Here is a 17,047-nt window from a genome sequence, read left to right on the forward strand (position 1 = left end):
CAATTTTATGAAACAATAAATCTTTGGGAACAGAAAATTTTCCACTGAAAAATAAAGAACTGGAAAGTTTTCTGCCCCTCAAGCACATAATACACACAAATAAGGGTTTTTTAATGCCTTATTGTTGTTAGGGTAGCCAAAGGTATTATTTTGCTGTTTACTAGCGGTAGAATCAATAAAGCAACATTCTGGTGCATTAGCAAGTACTAGTAGTTTCTGAGAACTCAGTAAACGTCAGTGCTCATCCACTAAAGATTTTCATCATTTTCTCTATCACTGGACCTGTCAAGTGCTGCCTGTCTTGGCAAATTCTATCCTGTTTCAGCCCCTGACTATTATTCCACTTGCCTGCTGGATTTTGTTTGGTCCTGCTAAATTAATCAAAAACTGACAAGCAACTACTATTAAAATTACAGGTAGTTGTAACATGGCCAGACATGAACAGCAGCAGCTACAAAATTAGGAAAATACTGAGGTATACCCTTCTTCAAGTTCACAGTTCTACCAGAAAAGGCTGACAAAATAGCCATGCCATCCAATAAGACTTTGAAACAGCCAAATTCAACATTTTTGCCAAACTGGCTGAAGAGGTACCATATATACTTCATTACTATGATGTTCTTGGACTCATAAATAAAAGAATATTCTAGAAGAACATGTGACACCTATAATATCTATTCACTTTGTGTTATTACTTTTCTCCAGGACAATGAAATAATACTGTAATACCTCTTCCCAAAACTTGGGTATTTCATCAGCTGCTTTAAAAAAATCATCAAGCATGATTCGAGCAAGTGGTTTTCAAACTATGCTCCAGGGGATTCTTGGACTTCTCGTAAGTTTATCAGGAGTTTCTCAGTGAAAGTCAGTCATGGCACACAAGTTTCCTTGAAAGTTGGCTTCCTCACCGCATCAGTTTTTGCTGTATCGGTTTTTGCTGCAATGCATAGCTGAAGGAGTGCATTAATATATACTATCAATTTATAAACAGCAACAATATGGTCTAGTAAGCCTGGTCCACACACTGCATGAATTGAAATTGCTTGAGAATGTTCTGTAACATACAACTGTTCCTCAGAGGACTAGACAGCACAGAAAAAGTTCCCTACAGAGGGAGTTTAAAAACCACTGCTCCAGTAGCTAACAATGTATGTTTATGTTTATTATAGACCTTAGTTCCTATTATAGTCACAGAGGCTAGACTACAATGCAAGAACAGCAGCTCTTTTTTAACATATGTGCTTGGTAGATTCAAGGAACTAATAAATTAGACTTAACATATACCACCACAAAAATATCTTTCATGATCATAACAACCCTCACTTAAGTACTTTCTATGATGTTAGAACAGAGCTCAAAGAATTGAATTTCAGGCCTGGTCACCAAAGCACCAATACATTTTATTGTGGCAATCAGTATTTTCAGCAATTCTCAGTAGAAATACAAGGGGCTGGATCCAACCAGCTATTCATTTGATTAAAAAGGGGATGGGATCCCCCACTTTGATCACCAAAAGGTTATGTTTGGGATCTTGCAACCTGCATAGGCAATAGCAATGTAGAACAGATGTTATAATATGAATGGGAATTGTTCAAGGTTGACTAGAAAAGCTAACTAGATCCAAACCAAAGCTTACCATTTCGCACCAGAATGTTTTGGTGTATGACATAAAAATAAATGTGCTTGTTTATACATAAACTTACCTTTATATTATTCTGTGCTGCTAGATGATTTTATTTCTTAAGCAAATGCTTTTTTTCTGATTTCATTATTCAATTAAATTGAGGGTTTTGTTGTGGAAATGGCAACTAGAGTTACTCCTATATTTATATATTTCAGAACTTTGTCATAGCTTTAATACAAGAAACTTTGCAGAGGTTAGAATTAGGTTTTGTGGTTGCTATCATTAAAATCCTTATTGGCTAAAACAGAAGGCTCTGAAGGCTGAAAATGACTCTAGAATCTACATACCGGGGCTCGCTTCTAACACCAAAGGGAATCTGTCAAGGCTGGAGTTAGAACTTGTATATTCCAGGATACCCCCTTTTTTAGAAACATATGAAACAGGATATTTGTGCATACCTTTGCAAAACAGAAAACAAGGAGCTAACAAGAGTCCATGATACTGATGATTATGTTAGACTAAAAGGGTAGCCAAAGTGACTTTCTCTATAAAACTGTTACAGTAGTTCTATGCTATACACATTCTAGAGGCCTGAATAGGTTAATTGTGCCCTTTCTATTTTTAATACTATTAGCTGCTACTCTACCACCCTTAGTAACCTGTACTTAGAACAAGGTTAGTCTTCATTAGGCTGTTTGTCTTTTTAATTTTAAAAGTAGTATTTTCCCACAAACCTAAGCAAATTCCATACTGCTTGCCAGTGGGCCTCTCTGCCTTTGTAATTTGCAAATCAGTTAATTGTTAGAGGGAACATCCTGAGGGGGATCCATAAGATATTGCTGGTTCAGGGGGAGACAAACCACTAGGAAAATCACACACACACCTCAAATCTTCTAAGGGTTCTATAAGATCTCAACAGATTCGTTTCCACATTTCCCTCATAACTGGTCTCAATATTCTGCACTTCTAGAATATGGTCAACTTTAATAAGGCCACTTGGGAGATGGTTCTTTTTTCTTTTTAATCATTCTTACCTGCACATCACATAGCAGACCTGGTAAGCCCTGGACAAGTCTGATACTTGGACATCTGTACATCTCAAGCAGTCAGGCTCCCTTCTGTTGCACCTGGATTCAGTTCAGCTGAGAGCCCACCTCCCTTCAGCTTCCATGCATGGGTTGAGTGGCAGGTAGGAGGCAGGTACCCATATCATGTTCAGATGTAGTTCAGCTACAAATGACTTCTAAACATTTTGCATTATACTTTCTCGGTTGTGTTAAAAGTTTAGTCTCTGAGCTTTTCTGGCAGCTAATTTTTGGCCAAAACATACCATAAAACCATTATTTAAAAAAAAAATAGATACGCAAGCATCTGGTTCAAAAGGGAAGCACGTCATTAAGCTGAATCCAAAATTTGGTTTCCATTAACAGAAGACACTACTGTCAGCAGAATGAATATTTCCACTTCCCCCCTCACTGCAGTCCATGAAATGGCTCCCTGCTCCCTCAGTGCAGCATTTCAGACAGCTCAATAGGCTGCTGTGGGAGAGGTGGGAAGAGAGGTTCCATTTTGCAAGTGTCTTCCATTAATAGAAAACAGAGTAGAACCAACCCAGCCCAATATTTCAGGCACTTCTATGAAATCAACAAACATGCAATGTGATGCACAAATATTTCAGGACACACGGATTACTAAAAAAAAATATGAAAAGCGATACATTTGCATAAATATACCACAAAATTACTAAGGACTTCCAGGTACTCAGAAAGTTCAGTATCTATCCAGGCACAATACCTGATTGCTAGAAAAATCTGAAGTGGGAAACAATCAGGAGTTTTGACAGTCTGAATTTTGAAACAGTCAAATGTTGGAGAATAAAGTTTACATTATAATAATGGACAGCAATCCAGCAGAGTGCCAACCTAGACAAGATGGTGGGAAATCCATGACCAAACTGCCTGGGATTCTCTTTTTTGCATGGAAAGAATACCGTTACTACATGAGCCACACTGGCCTAAGGGCACCAAAGCATACTTTCTCAAGTCAGAGGGCTTGCATCTAAAAATTTAAAGGTCCAGGGAGAAAATCTTCTTTCCTTTCTTTTCTGAAGCCTTCCTTCAATTTCTCAATGGAAACTTCCCAATTAAACAGATTTTGCTTTAGAGTGAATGAAATGCTTTTAAAGACAAGATTTACTTTCACAAAATATGTAGCATAATTCTTTCATAAGACTATCTGAAGCATTAGAGAATGATAATTCCCATGTAGACATATACAACACATGTTTTAGAACAGGGGTGTCAAACATTTGTTATGAGGGATGGATCTGACAAAAATGAGACATGGTTGGGCCAGCCATGTCATGCCAGGTCATATACATATCTATTTAAAATTAGCTAGCAGAGATACAAACTTTATAAAGGACACACAAACACAATTAAATATCTTTTTAAAAAAAAAAACTTAAAACACACTAAAAATGTTAGCACTCATTGGTCTTAAAGGTGCTTTCTTTGTATTTCTCCCATGGGATCTAGGGAACTGGGAAAGGAAGCTCTTGCTCTTTCCTTCCTTCCCCAGGGGACCAGGAGGAGGTTCAGCCAATAGAAGGAAGAGAGGCTTGGCTCAGTAGCTCTGCTGTGCAATTCAGAGAGCCTGGAAAAACCTCTGCCTTCCCCCCCTTCCTCCCCAAGGGAGCAGCCTCATCTGATGGAGAAAATAGAGGCTTTACTCTGTAGCTCCTGTGTGATTGAGCAAGTCTGGCAAAGCAAACTGTGATGCAGAAGGAAGCAAGAGAGAGGGAGAAGGAAGCAGATGACAGCCAGTTGCTTGGGGATTTGATAGAAGCCCTTTGGGGGCCTGATTCGGCCTCTGGACCACATGTTTGACACCCCTGTTTTAGAATATGTTTAACTGTTTAAATGTGAATACTGATAACACTTAATGTGCTATAATAATTATTATTGCCAAATACATTAAAGAGTTCTCTGTTGTCAATATTATACAGCTTATGATACCATCCCAAACATTCAATTATTTCAGTGAAAGGTGTAACTCTGTTTAGGGATGACACTGTTAACTTGATATCCAAATGGGCTGGTAGATCCACAGTGACTGTCTGATACTGTTTCATTCAGTCCACAGAATATGCTTTTCTTTACTACTAACTTGTTTTTCAATTTCCATTTTTACTTCTTCATATCTCTTAGACAGCAAAAACAAAGGTCCATGTGCTAAGGTAGCACTAGGTGCAGCAGTTCACACCTCTCAATTTTTTAATATATTTACAATTTTGCTTATAGAAAATTAGTGCATTTATACTTTTAAATTCTATAAATATGCCAAATAACACATTTTGCATTGTAAACCATTATAAACTATGCAATTTATGTTATTAAAGCAGTAACATTGACATTTAATAAGAAAGCACAAATATTTCAATTTCCTCTCAAATGTTCCATTATCCCAAAAAATGCACCATGGGGGAGGGGGGCAGTTTGCACTAGCATCAAAATTTTCACAACTTTGACTTCTCTAGCTGGATCAGTATGCAACCTGCATACTCCCCATCACAATAGTTTCTTCAGTATTCCTGACCTACAGTTCCCTTCTTCCAAAGTTCCTTTATTCATCAACTGCCTTCTTGCCAATAGCAGACAGTCCTTCCTGCTTTAAAGACTTTCCAAGGATCTTCAGTTTCTCAGTTCCATTCCTCCTTTCTGCTCTTCAAGAATCTGCTTCCTTTTCCTACCATTCCAGGGTATCCCCATTTCTTAAGATTATTTCACAAGCTATAAGAATAAGTAGGCACATGCGACATTGTGTACGTCTGCTCTGCTACCCATTACAGTCTTTTACTACATACAGACAATAACAGCCAAAGACCAACCATGATTCTTTGCAACATGTACATATAGTGCAGCTTTCAGCTCCCATCTCTAGCCTACTCCCAAGCCAACAGCATACCTAGCTCTTGCACATACTTATCTCCCATCAGCCTCTTCTCCACTATGAGTTTCTTTAAGGCCTTGACCCCCTTGGTCAACATGCTATATTTATTACTAACTACTACACTGTATAGCATCACAGTTGCATTTTTGTCTCAATTTTATATATATATTATTTCCTTTTTTAAAAATGTAGTTGCTCAGTTTAGAGTTTTTCCCCTTCTCGGTCCCCCCTCCCCATTTTTAAAAGAAAGAAATCTTTAAAATTAAAAACACATTGTTTAAGCACAGTGAAGTATTACTTATGAAATATTGCGAGTCACTGTAGAGAAAAGGAAGGCAAGATAGCAAAATTACTTTTAAAGCAGATTTTCAACTTTTAACTGGGGTAAGTGAAGTGTCTTATGAAAAATAATTTAATTTAAGCAGCATATTTATTATTTATTGACAAACTTTATTATACTACTTAATGTTTTAGTTTATTTGAACTATCTAAATGAATTGCACAGTTTTTATTCAGCCACCAAAGCACAGGATACAAATCCATTCATTAATTAATGCCACAACAAAGCAGTCTCTGGAGTACCACAACATTTGTCTTCTAAGATGCCAATGTCTTCTTAGAGGAACAATAAATTGATGTAAACTATGCCCAAATATAACAACATACTTTCTCAAGAGAACTCTACTGCAATTTGGATGGACCACCACACCCGTGGCGTAGCAGCAGGCTCCATATCTTTAGTATGCAATTATAGCAGGCTATGAGAGGATCTTGAAAATTATCCTTATATTAAGATATTTCTACCCCACTATTTCCTCCAGTGGAGGACCAAAGCAGTTTACATTATTCTTCCTCTTTCATTTTGCCCCCACAACTACTCTGCAAGTTAGGTGTGAGTGTTTGACTGTCCAAAAGTCACCCAACAAGTTTCAAGGGCAGAGTAGGGATTTGAACCTTGGTCTCCCAAATCCTCATCTGGAACCTCTATTCACTACACCGTTCTGGCTCTTCAGTTACCACTGGTTTATGATAGTTATTAAAAGCAATAGCAGTACAAAATTCAAATGTTAAGATTTAGTTAACCTCAAGTGTTAGTTATGAAAAATGGCATATATTAGTAACAAGTAAAGCAAGTGTTTTACTGTCAACTTTTACTGGACAACCCTATTATGTAAAATGAAGGTTTGCTTCTCACTATTTGTTGATAAAACATTTCATAATGAAAGCTGGGAATTATCCATTTAGCAGCCAAACAGAGTAGCAGTGAACTGATTGGTTTTTCCAGCAGTCAGATGGAAGCTTCTAGCCAGCTACCACCTGCTCCCTTTAAAAAAAATCTGTTTAAGTCCCTTCTTGGTGGTCCTCCTTTTCAGCCACTCAGCCAAGTGATAAGGAAATTGTTAAAGGCACATTTGATGGAGGAAATCTGTAGTAAGTGCATATGATTGTGTCTTGCAGTTAGATTGCTTAGCACAGGAAATACATGTGACAGCTATGTGAAGGAAGCAAAAACATGCATGTATACTAGGGTTGCCAAGTCCAAGAAATATCTGGACACTTTGGGGGTCGAGCCAGGAGACACTGGGATGGAGCCAGGAGACATTGGGGGTCGAGGCAGGAGTAACATTGTGACAACTGAACTTCAAAGGAAGTTCTGGCCATCACATTTCAAGGGACCACACACCTTTTAAATGCCTTCCCTCCATTGGAAATAATGAAGGATAGGGGCACCTTCTTTTGGGGCTCATAGAACTGGATCCCCTGGTCCAATCTTTTTGAAACCTGGAAGGTATTTTGGGGAGAGACACTGAATGCTGTGCTGAAAAATTTGGTGTCTCTAGCTCAAAAAACAGCCCCCCCCAAGAGCCCCAGATCAATTCTCTATTATACCCTATGGGAATTGGTCTCCAAAGTTGATAATGGAGTGCCCAGCAGACATTCCCCCTCCCTGGCTTTCTGATGACCCTGAAGCAGGGAGGAGTGCCTCCAAACCAGGAATCATCTGCCCCCACCTGGGGATTGGCACCCCTAATGTATACATCTAAGAGGAGTGCTAAAAATTAATGTATTCAGGTATCAAATAAATTTAAAATTTAGTACACAGACATCAACATATCATAGTATGAAGTATACTAACGCAAAAAATATAGAAGTATATCCCTGTGCAAAACTGGCATCACAATAATAAAGGGAAAGAAACTATCACTAGTGTTAAAAAAAAGAGAGAGCAAAACCGCAGACAGCAAAGGGGCTTGATGTTGGTCTCATCCAAACTCCTGTATTTAACCAAGAATTTGAATTTTAAGTACATGAACAGAAAAACAGTCCATGAATTTATCCATGATCCAGATATTCAATTCTATATGTGAAGTGAGATACAACACAAAAGTGTCAAAAATCTTCAGTTCTCAGCACAGGGACCAAACCTTCAACTTTTCTCACACTCAAATGGAATTGTGAAAACAATGGTTCAATCAACTCAACTTTTCTCACCAAAAAATTTTCCTAGTACCTTGCAAGACAACTTGCATACACAGCACAATACCAAAAAATATTTGTTTCTTGAAAGCTTTGTGAATTCACCAAACCAGATACCAATAATGTATTTTAACTTTCTATTAAGCAACACACACAACAGAAAGTATTTTAAAAGTAAAGCATTAAAGCCTAACAGAACCTGCACTGTGAAATATTATTTCAGTTACCACTGATTAGAGACCAAAAATTACAAACTTTTATAAATCTATTCCTGCTGCTGACTGAAATTTAACCGCCATCTACAGCATGTCTGCAACCCCTAACAATGAATTTCCCAGTTTGCCCTAATTCTCTATTCCTTCCCATATTAAATTCCAGGCATACCAAGAAAATGGTTTTCCTCAGATTCTAGTGTAGCAATAAAATACATAAGAACATAAGAGAAGCCATGTTGGATCAGGCCAATGGCCCATCCAGTCCAACACTCTGTGTCACACAGTGGCCAATAATTTTATATACACACACACACACAGTGGCTAATAGCCACTGATGGACCTCTGCTCCATCTAACCCCCTCTTGAAGCTGGTACTACCTCCTATGGCAGTGAATTCCACATGTTAATCACCCTTTGGGTGAAGAAGTACCTCCTTTTATCCGTTCTAACCCGACTGCTCAGCAATTTCATTGAATGCCTACGAGTTCTTGTATTGTGAGAAAGGGAGAAAAGTACTTCTTTCTCTACCTTCTCCATCCCATGCATAATCTTGTAAACCTCTATCATGTCACCCCGCAGTTGACGTTTCTCCAAGCTAAAGAGCCCCAAGCGTTTTAACCTTTTTTCATAGGGAATGTGTTCCAAACCTTTAATCATTCTAGTTGGCCTTTTCTGCACTTTTTCCAATGCTATAATATCCTTTTTGAGGTGCGGTGACCAGAACTGCACACAGTATTCCAAATGAGACCGCACCATCGATTTATACAGGGGCATTATGATACTGGCTGATATGTTTTCAATTCCCTTCCTAATAACTCCCAGCATGGCGTTGGCCTTTTTTATTGCAATCGCACACTGTCTTGACATTTTGTGAGTTATCTACCACGACCCCAAGATCTCTCACTTGGTCAGTCTCTGCCAGTTCGCAACCCATCAAGTTGTATTTGTAGCTGGGATTCTTGGCCCCAATGTGCATTACTTTGCACTTGGCCACATTGAACCTCAGCTGCCACGCTGACGCCCACTCACCCAGCCTCAACAGATCCCTTTGGAGGTCCTCACAATCCTCTCTGGTTCTCACCACCCTGAACAATTTAGTGTCATCAGCAAACTTGGCCACTTCACTGCTTACTCTCAACTCCAAATCATTTATGAATAAGTTAAAGAGCATGGGACCCAGTACTGAGCCCTGCAGCACTCCACTGCTTACCGTCCTCCATTGAGAAGACTGCCCATTTATACTTACTCTTCTTCCTATTAATTAGGAATACATTACCTAAACTAATTCTTTAGAAGTGCTCAAACGTTCTTTCTGTGAGAACAACAATGAAACATGCAGTAAGAATTGAATCAAACAAACCAATCTTGTTCCAAGAAGCTTACAAAACTTCCAGGCACATGTATGCACTGATTGCACATTTATATTGCTATACAATACATACATGTGTTCTGAATACAGACATAAAAGTCGATTCCTAAAATATGAACACACAGTAAAATCTGGACATGTAACTTTGATGATACTATGTTTTAAGTAGCACCAAACATCCAAAATCACAAAACATCAAAGTCTCCACAAGCTATATACAACTCAACACTTAAACTGCTGTGGTTTTTATTTGAAATACAACTCATATGCGTTTTAAGCAAACCTCTTGCCCCTACAGCATGTTATCAGGAGACTGGCTCAACTCTCTGTTTATAAGTAACAGAAGAGATAAACAGGAATTTTTCATTTGTTGACACTTTTGAGTTTCAACTGTTAACTCATTAGTTCAGTTCCATTATGCAATACATTTTTTCTTGAGTCAAAGCAAAAATTGGATTTCTTCAGTGAATGTCACTAATAGTATTCCAAAAGCTTGTTTAACATTAACAAATGGCATTTAAAAACATGTTCATCTTTACAGACACTGAACACAAAATTCACTCCAAGGGGCAACGGCCTGTATCCTCACTTCACCATCAGTCCTAATTTCACACCATATGCATTTTCCACCATGATCCTTGCCATATTAATCCAGGCTTGTAAAAGCCACTCACATGGTCACCTACAACAAGGGGAAAGAGACCTTTAGTTCTAAATATAGGAGGAAGAAAAAGTAACAGCCAGCATTAATGTGATATAAAGACATGGGTTACTGAATCAAGATTTTAGCAACCACACAGAGTGGTAAGCTGCAGTACTGCAGTCCAAGCTCTGCTGATGACCTGAGTTCGATCCTGGCAGAAGCTGGGCTCAGGTAGCCAGCTAAAGGTTGACTCAACTTTCCATCCTTCCAAGGTGAGTAAAATGAGTACCCGGCTTGCTGGGGGTAAAGTGTAGACGACTGGGGAAAGCAATGGCAAACCACCCCGTAAAAAGTCTGCCAAGAAAACATTGTGTGATGTGACATCACCCCATGAGTCAATAACAACTCAGTGCTTGCACAAGGCCTACCTTTACCAGTTTATTTAGAAGGTAATTTACACTAAGAAAGGCAACACAAGTCCTATAGCTACATGTGATTATCCAAGGCTTATCCCTATAATAAATAATCCACAGCTCCATTTTCCAAGATCAGAAAAAGATGGAAAAGACTAGAGAAAGGAAGCTTTAATTTGTCTGAAAAACCATGAACTGAATTTCTGGCAAAATTTAACATTCCTTCCTAAGTTCACAGAAATTGTCTGGATTTATGAAGCCATATACCATACACATGTCCTAGAAACTCAATATAAGGATAGTATGCATTATAATGCAAGCTGAAATATATCTGAAGCTAACTAAATAATCCCCATTTTGGATCAGAAAAAGTAGTGTGCGATGCAAAGACAACACACTTGTTTTCAAGGGAATGCCAGCAGGACAATAATCACTGCCAGCTGGTTTGGCCATTCTCCTTGTTACACCACTCCAGTGTTCCACTAAAATACCAAAAAGTGGAGAATATGAAAATAAGGTTTCTTTTTTTCCTTCCCTTTAAAAAGAATGCTGGCTAGCTCACTTAATCATACCCTGGATTTACAATATTTCTACATTACATTTCAAGTGGCATCCTGGGACAACATATGGGAAAAGGTGGCTTGTAAGGCATGCCAGAATAATGGTCCACAACAAAAAGTTTTAGAAACATTGCTACAGATGTTTTTAATGCTGGTAATTTAAATCTGGCAGCATGAAATTGACAAGATTGGGCAGTTTCTAATCAGAACCCTGTGCACAGGAACAAAATCCTTTTTCTCCCAAAAGAAAATTATTTTCACTCTGAGCACCAACAGGCTTTGGAACTATTCATAGAAACAATCTAAGAATGGAAGCCTAGAAGGATTAGCAAAAATGCTCCACCCACAACAACAGTCAAACACTAGAGAAGCCAGCAGTGACCAAGAAACTCCCTCCTACATTCCAGCAACTGAAACAGAGCTCTTTCATTAGCACTGATTATGTCTACAAGGTTTGTACTTGTGATCTTGACCCCACAGCCTTGATACCATAAAATCTAGCTTTTCTAAAATCAGTTTATTTCCTAAGAGGCAGGAGTCTGAATTATGATGCACTTTTACCCTTCTGCTTTGTTCCACTAGCGGAGAAAAGGAGCAGTTCAGCCAGACCAGTAAATATGCCCAAGAATGCAGCCAAGACTTTCCACTTGGTCCTTTATAACCCAACTGCAGTCTCCCATCTGTACAAAGTAGTTAAACATCTTTCTTGAAGGTAATAAAACATTTCCCAAGGATTCAAGCTGCAATATTCTTCACTAGGGAAACATGATTCTTTCTCCTACCAGGATATCCATGATAACTTTAAGTAGCACACTGTATTTGGTAGCATCAGATTCCTAGTCAACAGTGACAACATCTTCAAAACCCATGGCCACACTATGTGGAAGTATTATGAACCTTTTTACACCCTTTTTCAGAAAATCAGCATGCCCCCCAGTGCAAAGTTATGCAATGGAATGCACAGCTCTTTCAAAAGCAAGTTTAGGCAACAAACACTACCAAGGCTACCCTTCTGCATTATTGTAGTAATAGACCATTAAGGTTTGTTCTTTTTAACACCCTTTTGTTTTAGTAGAGGTCTGCAGTTATCGGAAGGTACTGCATTCACCATCTCCACCTCACACCTCTTCTAGTAAAAACAAAACAAGCATGAACCCTTGCAGGAAGATGAATTCTCACCCTTTCACTATGTATGGAAGGACATACTGATGAGGGACTGAGATCAATATGAGAGTATATGCTTAGATGAGCTATCTTGATTCTTTGGAAAGGCTGAGTTAAGTCATTATAAGACTGAGACTCATGAACAAAGATCCCTTCAATCTATTTTTCCTGCCTTCATTTATGGTCTTTGACTACAGGATAGAAGGGAACATCCCCTCCCAAACTGTGTTTTAGGTCACGGCCAACACACTATTTCCTAATTAAGAAGTGCATATTACACACATCCAGACAAAATCAGTACTAACAGATAGAAATATACATGCAAATACAAAAGTGAACTCCTTCGTGTGAAAAATGAAGAGGAGCTATGCAATTAAGAGCATAATGTTGATAGAAGCAAAACAAATCCTCATATATTAAAAAAAATGATTATTTCTTTTCCCCCATCAAATTACAAGAGGAAACTCTTGAACAGCTTGTTATTAACACAGAGTAGTTGGGAATCTACAAAGAACAATCAGGAAGCCAGCTGGGAATCACTGAGAGAACTAAGAAGCCAGTTTTGTACACATACGACAATGCACAAAATTGATCATATCTGTAGTAATATCACATGTGTAACAAAACTAGATTCTGAAAAAGTAGAAAAATAATAAAGTTGAAATCCTTAACAGACTAGAATTTAATCTACAATTTACATATAACACTGGCCAAGGAAATCTTGGACACTTTCTCCTCCCCTCCTCCCACCACAGAGTATATCCTGGCTCTTCCCTCCTCCACCCATATGCATTCCTATGCTCATCAAGAAAACATTAACAGCAAGACACACTAGCTTTAAAAAACAATGGCTTTTTAAAATCGCCCCCAAAAATGGGAAAATAAGAGATTTGCAGTCTGACTGTAAATCAAACCTGTGGCTTTTTTAAAATAGGAAAAAAAAATCCCTACGGCCACTAGATGACAGCGCCTGTTGTGTGTGTGTGTTTTTACAACACAACATTTAAAAGGAATCTGAGTGCCACCGCCGCAATTGCACTTTCCACAATGAATTCGAAATCAACGCCTTGAGAAGCTTCTTTCCTTTATCACACATGCTAGGCACATACACAGTCCCAGCACATTAATATTGAGGGGAGCGAATCAGCAAAAGGAACGCGCGGGGGTGTATATGTTGTGTGTGGTGTGTGCGAAAGAAAAGGAGGGGGGGGAGAAAAACAAACCCTCGTTTCCCTAAAGACTCCCATCGGCAAAGCACCAACAGTTGGCGGCGGCTGTACTCACGATAATTTTTACGTTCAGTGATCCACGTCAACCTGGTTCTACACCAGACATCCCTCCCTCCAACACACACACCACAGTGCGCGCACACAAAACATGGAGAAGAAACGGGCAACAGACCCTTCCCTTCTCTACAAATCAGTCTGGGAGAGAGAGAAAGAGATTTTTTTTTCTCCTGCTGCTCGCCACCGTCACCCCCTCTTCTCTTCGGGGCCTAGGAAAGGGGAAATGAGAGCGGATGTGTCATGTTTAAACTCCCTCATCGCCTCTCCCCCCCCTTCTCCAGGAGCAGAGGAGGGGAGTGTCGTGTTACCACCTCCCTTTCTCACTCCCCCCTCCCTAAATACATCCACTACACAGGCTCCGTGTATTGGGGGGGGGGGCTTGAGAAAAATACCTCACTCGCCCCCCTTTTCCCCTGAGAAAGGCCTTATAAACAGGAGGCATTTCCAAGCCTGGAAAGGAAGGGGGAGACAGGAAGGGGGGACCCCCTGAGGGGAAAGGGGGGGGGATGAGCAGAACGCCGCCGCCTCTTACCGACAACTCCGGGCTGTGGGAGTCCCGGTGGGACACGGTGCGGATCACGCCAGCCCTCCAACGCCCCTTCTCCGGCGGTTCGTCTCCACAGACACACAGGAACCGCTTCCCCACCAGCTCCGGCCGCGACTCCACAACCACCGCCATGGCCGACGCCGCTGCCGAAGCACCAGCCGCCCGACAGAGCCAGCCAACCGCCGAGCTCGCCTCCCTCTACGGGTCGCCCATGCCGGGAGAAGCCCAGCGGCGGCGAGCCGAAGGGAGGGGGGAAGAGGAGAGAAAGGGGGAGGCTGCGGCGTTGCCCCCTCCCTCGCGGGCGGGCGCGCGCTCGGCCGAGTCGGTGGCGGTTGGTTTCCCTGCGCTGCTCGTCCGCCTTAGCTCGCCTCGTCCTCCCTTCTTTTCTTGTGCCTGCCTTGCCTGCCCGCTGCTCCGAGCCGGGCGCGCCCGGGCAGCCGCTCAGCCGCCGCCGCCGCGACCAGCCTGACACCAACACAGCGAAGGGAGGGGAAAAGCGAAGGGGGCGGGGGAGCCGCTCACTCCCTCCCTCAGAACCGCGCTGCGGCCCCGACCACTCCGCCCACACAAGCCCACTACCATGGAGACCGGCACAACGCGCCGTCTCCCTCCGCCAGACACAAACGCGCTGGTCTGAAGGTGGGCAGGGAGAGAGAGGGAAAAGCGGGGGGAGGGCGGGTTGAGCGGGAGACAGCTGCCACGGCACGGGAAAGAGTCCGTCAGCGCTCGCGCCTGCGAGGAGAGCGGAGAAGCAGCAGTAGCGCAGGCAAATTGCCTGGCGGGGTCTAACCAAGAAAGCTTCGGCTGCCTCCGCGAGGGACCTTGTTGCTCTCATCCCTATAGCGAGGGGAGGCATCTGCAGAGACGAGTGGCGGGGGCGGGAGCAGTCAAGAGAGAAGGACGCTGCCCTGAGTCGCTTCAGAGAAAGAAGGACAAGCAGCGGTGTCAGTGTTGCAATGGAAGGAAGGGGCTTGCCTGGAAAAGTCAAAAACGTGTGGGGCCGGGGTGCCGAAGGCCACGACGCCTCCCACTCCCCCCCCCCTTTCTAGAAGATAAAAATTAAAACAGCCTGGCTTCGCACTAATATTCTTCTCGCCGCTTTCCTCAGCCTTCCTCGCGCGCCTTGAGCTCTTCTGGCGCCACAGGAAGCGAACAGCTGGAATAGCGGGGAGTTGATGTGGGGAGGGGTGTGTGTGGAGGAGCTGGGGAAAGGCCAAAAGCAGCTAACTGATTCCCCCCCCCCCTTGTAGGGTGCTGTGTCTCTCCCTTCCCCCTCCCCTTTCAGGGACTGGCGGGCGAGACCAGCAGAAGCCGTGGTGGTAGTAAACATGCTGTTAAATGTGCTACTACAATGAGAAAGAGCTCAGCAGTAATTCGTGGTGGCGATTGTGAAGGCGGTGGGGGGAAGCCTTGTTTTGTTTAGTCGGCTGTGTTTAATTGCTGTTGCCTCCTGCCCGGGTTAGGCTTGTAAAAGAGACCAAACTGCACACAAAGCTGTTGCCTCCCTCTTTCTCCCTCCCCATGTTTCCATTCCAGACGCTGCCTGTTCCTATGATATCCCATACAGGGGTTAGTCTGGGATATTTGTTTTGTTTTTCTTCAGCGCTTTTCTTCCTTGCATCTCTGCAGGATGACTCACAGCGGCTGAGGTCACCGTCTCTCTTGCTGAATGAAACACCCACCCAGGGAAAATTCTACCTATCCAGAGTAAATTTGTGTGTGCTGAACATAGGCTTGCCATGGTTACTGCACTGTGGTGATGCTGCTGCAGTTGGAAGAGCCGCATCAGCCTAAGGAAAAGCGCACAGGAGAATCAAGGCGATTCGCACCACTCTTCTGGAAACAGCTGTATGCAAAAAATAGTCCAGCCTGCCCTGACGGGTTATATGGTCTTAACAGCTTTATTTCTTTTCTGGGTATTGCTGAGTTCCATGAGTCTTTTTTTGCTAAATATTAGCAACAAATGTTGGGTGGGGGAGGGGAGATGCAGACAGCCACTTCCAGCACAATATGCAAAGTGCTCCTTAATTGGCACAGGAGGAGAGCTGTACTATTACAGTGAGTGCCTCAAAGTTCCAGTTCAGTCAAGAAAGGGAGCATATATTCCATAGAGCTGTCAATAAACAGGCTGTGTAGGTTAATGGGCATGGGGCCTTTTCTCAGGATCAAACAATGAGTGCTGCATTTTATCCTTTGTGTGGAAGCATGATACTTAGCAAGCCCCAGCTCAGAATCAATAGCAGGATACTTTGCTCCCATGCAATGCATAAATACTTTGCTGTGTGTGTTGCACTGTTGCTGTGCCTTCTCCATAAATAAAGTTAATTAAAAAGTGGGATTGTGTTGCCAGGTGGCAACCTGAAGATTTGCTCTCTCACTTTAAAGCTACTGATTAAGCAGCAGATGCAGCAGTGTCATTGCCTATTGGTTCCTTCCTCGCTGCTTTCATCTGTACTTTCTCCAGTTGCTGCAGCAGGCAAGATTTCAGGTGTGCTGCACAACAAGAGATACATGGGGGCAGACAAAAGAATGGGACAAAGGGATGGGGAAAGCTGTAACTGCTGGGGTCCTGCTTAAGGGGCAGATTTTGACAAGAAGCAAATCTGTGGAAACCATGTAACTTCAGTAATAGATGTTATCTCTTCACAGTTCCTGAGGACGCTTACTTAAAAAAAAGAACAAAGCGGGAATCAAGTTGCATCTTTAAGACCAACCAATTTTTATTCAGAACATAAGCTTTCGTGCATTCTCTTAAGCACACTTCATCAGACTAGGGGATAAGGTATTGTGAGATCAG

General features: G+C 41.8%; 1 protein-coding gene across 1 annotated transcript in view; it reads right to left on the bottom strand.

Annotated features, from left to right (window-relative positions):
• LOC132591035 (probable JmjC domain-containing histone demethylation protein 2C) overlaps positions 1–14,749 on the bottom strand; it is a 211,493-nt gene extending 196,744 nt beyond the window's left edge. Inside the window, exon 1 of the mRNA XM_060263908.1 lies at positions 14,236–14,749. Coding sequence (XP_060119891.1) covers positions 14,236–14,382 — 147 coding nt within the window. The 5' untranslated portion in view covers positions 14,383–14,749. The remainder of the gene's footprint in view (positions 1–14,235) is intronic.
• Between the last annotated feature and the right edge of the window lie 2,298 nt (positions 14,750–17,047).

The sequence above is a fragment of the Heteronotia binoei genome, unplaced genomic scaffold, assembly GCF_032191835.1.
Source record: "Heteronotia binoei isolate CCM8104 ecotype False Entrance Well unplaced genomic scaffold, APGP_CSIRO_Hbin_v1 ptg001331l, whole genome shotgun sequence".
Lineage (NCBI taxonomy): Eukaryota > Metazoa > Chordata > Lepidosauria > Squamata > Gekkonidae > Heteronotia > Heteronotia binoei.